Source organism: Bufo gargarizans, chromosome 11 (assembly GCF_014858855.1).
Source record: "Bufo gargarizans isolate SCDJY-AF-19 chromosome 11, ASM1485885v1, whole genome shotgun sequence".
Lineage (NCBI taxonomy): Eukaryota > Metazoa > Chordata > Amphibia > Anura > Bufonidae > Bufo > Bufo gargarizans.
In genome coordinates this window covers 99783305-99790191 of record NC_058090.1, presented here as the reverse complement: position 1 = coordinate 99790191, position 6887 = coordinate 99783305, and the positions used below count along the sequence as shown (strand labels likewise).

The following is a 6887-nucleotide window of genomic DNA, read 5'->3' as shown; positions in this document are numbered from 1 at the left end:
CTGCACCGGGCGATTTCTTTCATTAACGCGGCTCGATTAAGTTTTTTTTTTTTGTTTTTTTTGCACAATAAATGACTAATTTTGCACTTCCCGATTCTCTAGAGCGTGGAATCTTTCCTTCTTGCTGGAGGTCTGGGATCCACTGCTCCTCACATAGGGTGTTCACTACAATGGGGTCGTACTGAGCCGTAACCTAAAATTATCATGTGCCGCTCTAAATAAAATGTAAATGTGAAAAAATAAATAAAAATAAAGTCAAAGGTGCTGTCTGGGGACACCTGTGGTATAGGTATTATAGTCACAATAAAAAGCGTGTATTTCCCCAGAACTGGATGGGGTATTTCATAGTAAACAGCACCCCCTCAGGCCAGGAGTGGTACTACGCCTGTAACAGCGATCACCATGATGGTTCCTGCGCTGTAAGAACTGAAAGCCCGTCCACCAGGAAGACGCCTACACAGGTAATAGCCGGATTTAACAATCTTTATTGTGTCACTTTAATTTATGTCAATATATATCTCCATTGTTTAAGACCAGCCACGTCTTACAAAGGTTGGCGGTGTCTCACCGTCCGGCTGGTCTCATCATTAAAACTGACCTACAGAAACAATTAAAATAAAAAAAAAAATCATGCAACTCCAATGCCTACGACACGGGAAGAACACGCAAAGCGGCGGCGGAGGGCGGAGCTATGTACATCGGAGATAGAAAAAGATCCTGACACCTGGGAGGACACAATCCAGTTTGGGAAAACTTTAGATGTGGAATGTTCCTAAAAAAATAAAAAGAACCAAACTGGCGAATGTTACAGCGGCCGATGTCTGACTACGGATCTAACAGGAAGCGGCGGCAGTCAGACGTGCATGGGGAAACCAAGGACTACGAAACCGCACAGCCTCCGAATGCAAAAAAACTAACTATATAAAAAATAAAAAGTAGGCTGAGAGCAAACACTAAAAGAAAACTGGGTCGGCGCCAGTGCTGCCAAGAGCCTTGCAGAAACCCAGCAGAACCAAGATGGCTAACAGAGGTGCTACCACCAACGGACGGGACACGAAAGCGCGCACTGCTCACGTGTGCCAGCAGCGGTCCGTACCTTCCTTTGGAATAGTCAAATTTAATGGCGGCTACTTTGGTTCTTAAAGGGTCAGAATTATGGTCATTACGTTGGCCCGTTGCCTAGCAACAGGTGGACCATGACATGAACTCTGTAGGGCCAAAGAGGACGACGCTGGCAGACCCAGCCTTCAAGAGTAAACTGGATCCATCGGCGCCTGCCACGTGCCGTACGGAAAGTGACAATTTATGTTACAGCCAGAGATTGACCGAGCAGTTAAAATGGAGAATTTCATGGTGGGCAGATGGAACTCTGCACACGGGGGGCAGGAAGGGGTTCAGCTAGGTTTCTGGAGGAGCCTGGCAGACTGGCACTTGGGTCGTCTCCCCCAGCCCCCATCAGTGCAGACCTAGTGACATTCCAATACAAAAAAAACAAGAGAGCGCCTGGAAAACCGCACGTCGTTAATTTGTGGGCAGAGTGAAGCACTTCTCCTCCTGGGGTTTGCTGATCCAGCTCCCGTAGCCCATCTCCTGCAGGGCCTTAACGAAAAGTCCTTTAGCCTGCTGGTAGGGGATGGACGCCGCTTTGATGTCACTGTAGGATGTGTGACAAAGGAGCTCTTGGCGGCCACGCAGGACACACAGATTTTGGAAGAAGACAAACATGTGGAGCTTCGAAACCCGAGAAACTTCCTGCCGGGACCTGAAAAGCAGAGACATGGAGTGAGAGGGGTGCAAGATGAGAAAAGAAGGAGACCATATTTGGGCTGGTACTGACCCTTCCACTTTGCCCTTTGTTCCATCCAGAACCTCAACCTCCTCGTCTGCCAAGCACCAGTTCACACTGGACTCCTTGGTTTTCCCAGTTTGCCGATGAGAATCATAGACACTGACCCGTCCAACCTGCAAGAAATACTGGTTACCAGATGTCTGGAACTGCTCGGACCAAGAACAAGGTTAGAGGGGGCCCGCTTACCTCGGGGTGATTGACCACGAAGAGATCTGGTAACTCTCGCTGGAAGGCTTCCCCGTCCCTGGCCATCCGGCAGCAGATCGCCCGTGAAAGGTGACCCTGGCTGTACAGGTATCCTGAAACAGAGAAAAGGACAACACCAACTTAAAGGGCAACTCCAGCCTCACTCCTGAATTCAGGAATCTATAAAGGTAAGGCCACTGGGAAGATTACAGAAGCTTTCAATTTCATACCGAGAGTGACGGAGCTGAGGTACACCGGCTCGATGAAATGCGACAGGACCGCTCCCTGAAGCCCCAGCACGTTCCACCGCAGGATCTTGTCACTACAGGACATGGTGCGGAGCCTCTCCCCGTGCTGGATGCCATCCCAGGTGGGGACGATGTCACTGGACTCTACAGGAATAGTGCCTTCCCCTGTGGACAAAACGACAAGTCACATGACTGAACGCACCAGTGGAGGCACCACCTTCTCGCAGCTTCGGTCGTACGTACCATTCTCCACTTTGGTTCGCAGCTTCCCTTGTTTGGGGTTCTCGAACAGCGGGTAATGCTGCTTGTCTCCATCCGCACAGGGCTGGTCAGTGCATGACTTGTCGAAGAGCGCCCCATCACCACAGGGAGCGGTACTGCAAACAGACAGAATCGTCAGTACATGTCATGACGAGTCCAGCCTGACGGGACAAGGAGTCTCAGCGGACACCACTAACCTGATATAGAGGTGGAAGGTGACCCCAGGGCGAACCCTCAGCATCACACCCTCAGACTCCTCAAATATACTGTCCTCCGGAGAGTCGGGGTTATACTTCATCAGCTGATCGTACAGGAACCTGCCGATATAGAAGTACAAAGTCACAGAAGTCCTCCAACATCTGTGCCCTCCACTACAACTCCCAGCGGGATCACTGACCTGATGAAGCCTCTGCGTGAGATGATCTCAGCGTGGCAGTCATTGACAGTCTCCCCGCGCAGACTCAGCTCCTCGCCCTTCACACACCGGTTACCTAGAGAGGAAGTTGTCAGAAGACGCCTGCAGCAGACACCACCCACCCGATTCCCATGGAGGGCAACACTCACCAGTGCCAATACTAACGACCGTGCCCAGGTCCTCACTGTGGCGCTTCATGATGATGGCCGCCAGGATTTTCCTGCCCAGGAGGCTGTTTTGGATGCGGGCTGTCAGGCTGTTGAACTTGTGGTGGCTAAGCATGGCAATCTGGTCGTGGAACGTGCTACCGGTCACAGGAAGCTGGAGACAGAAGACGGTAAAGTTTAGGGCCACGTGGACCCAAACCAACTCAGAGCTGGGTGCCTGTCACTTTCTATTAGTCTAAATGTACTACAACTCCCGTCACCCCCCTCTGGGGGTGTTGATTTGCAGTGACCCCCATTAACGCATGCAGAGTATTGCAGCTTCAGACGAGAGCAGATCATATTCTTCGGATCTGGTGTCCGCTCCGCCACGTCAAGACTATTGAATGTCCGGTGTCAGGTCACCCCAGCCTCTCACCTCAGTCATGCTGTCTCCTTCCCGAATCGCTTTTTCAGCCTCTCCAATAAGGACCCTCAAGGCAGCGTCAGCCGCCTCGGCTTTAGCCTGCTTCTTGTTTGATGCGGTGACTGGAGGAAACCACCGACCCCCGACTTTGGCTTGGAACACAAATCTGTAAAGGAAACAAAGACTGAAGTCAGTGGAGACACCAAATATTATTGGGCATGTAATGTGGGGGCAGCGTAAGCCTCTCCCCAGCTCAGTGAGGGTCCACAGATGTGGTATAATTAGGCAGGGGGTCTTACTTGGGATCATGCGGTGGTCCACTCTGACTGACCATCTTAAACTCTGCTGCGAAGCCCTTAGCGCGGGAGTACTCCAGGAGACCGCTGACAGGGTTGGCGTTCAGATACTTGATGAACTCCCCGACGCCCGACTGCTGCGCCATCTTCAGGTCCTCGACAGAAAGCTCCGGGATGGGGGGAAATTCAGTGGCGACGACCTCATGAACAGGCTCAGTCTGCATAAAAAAAATTCATGTCAGTGACCCTGTAAGAACCCCTTCCCACAATGGTGTGAGTAACCACCCTTACCTTTTCTGGCTGTAAAAGGTTGTCTCCAAGCAGCTGGTTGACGGCAGCCTCGGCGGCCATTTGCTTTGCCAGCTTTTTACTGTTGGCCACCATCTCTGGGAACGTCTGATTGCCCATTTTCACCATGTACTTGAACCTGTGAAGACAACACGTTACTCAAATATCTGTTGGGGTTATCTGTGCCAAGGGAAGGCCAGCTAGTGGACACTTACTTGGGGTCATGAGGGGGTCCTTCCTGACTCACGAGCAGGAACTCGCAAGTGTTCCCAGACTTCTGGCTGTGCTCCATCAGAATGCTGACTGGGTTTTTCCCCCCAATCTGAGGAGCACTTTTCGGCTGCAAGAAATAAAGAAGTTTTAGGTTCCTCATTAAACAGGCTGACCAGCAGAGGGCTCCAATAAATGAGCTGCCTGCCGTGTCCTGTGGTCGAATGGGCTTCCCTTACCACATCTTCGGGGGTCTCCATCGGGATCTGCTCTGCCAGAACCTCCTCCTGGGTGCCTCCTTGTTCTTCACGCAGGAGGATCCGTAGGGCCAGCGAGGCGGCCTCCTTCTTTGCAGTCTTCTTGCTGCTGGCCTCGGCCTCTGGAAATTGGCGACCATCAATCACCACCTGGATCTTAAACCTGCAACACACAAGATAGTCTGTAATTGGATTCCCAGTTTGCGGATAGTGAGGGGGCCCACAAACTTGCTTAGCCACAGAGTGACTTACCTGGGGTCGTGGGACGGCCCACTCTGGTCCATGAGCACAAAGTCGCAGTGAAGGGAGAAGAAGTTGGTGAACTCGAGCAGCCCGCTCACGGGGTTCTTGGCCTGGCACTCCTGCAGCTTGTCCAGTCGGGAGCGCACCACGGTGGGCTCGTATTTCTGCACACAAGCAGACGGTGTCTCTCCCATAGCGTCGTCCCTGCCCGTGTCCTCGTCCAGCGCCCAGCGGCCGTTTTCACAATCCACTGGCATCTCTTTAATTCGCTTAGCAGGCGGCTCCTCGACGGTCATGTCGGCCACCTCATTCACTTCTGGCGTCAAGCTGCTGACCTCCGGTGTTGCCCCCTGCTGTCCGTTCTCTGAATTGGCGACGGTGGGGTCGGCCTTCTCGTTCTCGTGGATCTCAGCCGCTCTCTTCTTCAGGAACAACCTCTCACGCTTGCGATCGGTCAGTGACCACTTGGAGGAGTTGCCCTGCCGGCACACCTCGCCCTGCTTCTCCAGGGTGGTCAAGAGCTGGTTGATCTCGTTCAGCTTGGACACGCCGAGTCCCTTGCGGATGCTGGCGGGAGTGGAGCCCGGGGACTGGTACAGGTACTCACACAGCTTCTCCTTGTTCTCACTCATGATTTCGGCTGACTGCTCAGGAGACGATGGCTCTTCCTTGGGATCTTTAGTGAGGTGTAGGGATCTCCTGATTAGTCTCCACTTGGGTGGCTTCCCTGCCTCTTTATACAACAAGTGCTTCCTTTCAAGGATGTAAAGATGGCGGTTGACGGTTTTTTTCTCGATTCTTAACCCCCTGGATAAGGAAATGGCGGTCAGGAAGTCACCTTCATGCAGGGCGTTGAATTTCTGCAATAAAGTATTTTCTAGAGGGTGGTGAGACAAGTCGAGACGCTGGAAATCTTCTGTCAGGTCGTGGGTGCTTCTGTCAGCGCGCCACTTGGGAGGGTAGGCGGGCGGAGGTGGACGTACTTTGGGTGGAGGAGGATGCTGAAAGATGTAGTGCCGCGCCGGTTGGCGGTAAGAGCTCCAGGCGGCTGTGTGGTTGTGATAAGTGGGGAATTCTGGCTGACCACTCAGTAGAAAGGCTCTCTGTTCTCTGAGGAGATTTTGCTGCTCCTGTGAGAGGAAAGGGTTAACCAAAGAAACAGGGTTAGGGTTATGAGGGTACAGCGGGTGAGGGCGATGCCCTGGGTGCGATCTCACATTCATTGCCAGTGGGTGCGAGGAGCGATGACGAGAGTCTGCACTCATACAACAGATGAATGGCCCTGCCAGGAGGAGAAGACAGAGTCACAACGACAGCACACTGCAACCGAACACAACCGGCTCTGCTAACTCACTGCCCCATCCCCCGAACTAAAGATTAAGTCTCAACACCTCTTACTGTGCACGAGTGGAAATAAGCCAGAGGCTGGCCCTTTAAATAATCACTGCCTACAATTCAAAGGCTGCCACCGAACTACACCCCCCCCCCCCCCCCCCCCCATCTGATCAGGAAAACCAGGGCCCAGTGTGTACAGGACACTTACCTCTCCCCTACTGAGCCTGTAATGGGACAGTTTAGTGGCCAGCATGGAGAGCTGCGTACACGGGACGGGGAGCAGCGAGCACAGGACGGACAGAGGGACGGGAGCTTCCTGGTTCTAAAGCTGAAGAGTTTCAGTTTCCTTTCTCTTCAACGCTGGGGCCCTGCAGCCAATCACCAGATGCTGGGGGCGGAGCCACAGCCTGCACAGGGAGTAATGTGATCTGTACACAGGGATCCAGCAGGAGCGGAGCAGGGAGACCCCGACCTGCAGCCCCCCGCCCCCCCCCCCCCAGGATATCAGCCTCCGGAGAGGGCGACTGTAGGGCAGGAGACCCCAACCTGACTGCCCCAGATATCAGCCTCCGGAGAGGACGACTGTAGGGCAGGAGACCCCAACCTGACTGCCCCCCCGATATCAGCCTCCGGAGAGGACACCCCAACCTGACTGCCCCAGATATCAGCCTCCGGAGAGGACGACTGTAGGGCAGGAGACCCCAACCTGACTGCCCCCCGATATCAGCC

At 53.4% G+C, this 6887-nt stretch overlaps 1 protein-coding gene across 3 annotated transcripts; it reads right to left on the bottom strand.

Moving 5' to 3' along the window:
- Window positions 1–465: 465 nt before the first annotated feature.
- Window positions 466–6507, bottom strand: ADAR (adenosine deaminase RNA specific). 3 transcript variants are annotated; one of them, XM_044271978.1, is made up of 15 exons: window positions 6367–6507; window positions 4833–6105; window positions 4563–4743; window positions 4329–4453; window positions 4117–4252; window positions 3829–4043; window positions 3542–3695; window positions 3109–3280; window positions 2942–3035; window positions 2742–2861; window positions 2527–2660; window positions 2266–2448; window positions 2036–2148; window positions 1838–1962; window positions 466–1762 (listed from the first exon to the last, which is right to left on the bottom strand). In XM_044271978.1, the coding sequence occupies exons 2-15, from the start codon at window positions 6086–6088 to the stop codon at window positions 1522–1524; spliced, it is 3249 nt and encodes a 1082-aa protein (XP_044127913.1). In that variant the 5' UTR covers window positions 6089–6105; window positions 6367–6507; the 3' UTR covers window positions 466–1521. The 3 variants fall into 3 exon arrangements, with proteins under 3 accessions (XP_044127913.1, XP_044127916.1, XP_044127914.1); XM_044271981.1 differs by having other exon boundaries at window positions 4833–5953; window positions 6367–6502; XM_044271979.1 differs by lacking the exon at window positions 6367–6507 and having other exon boundaries at window positions 4833–6172.
- Between the last annotated feature and the right edge of the window lie 380 nt (window positions 6508–6887).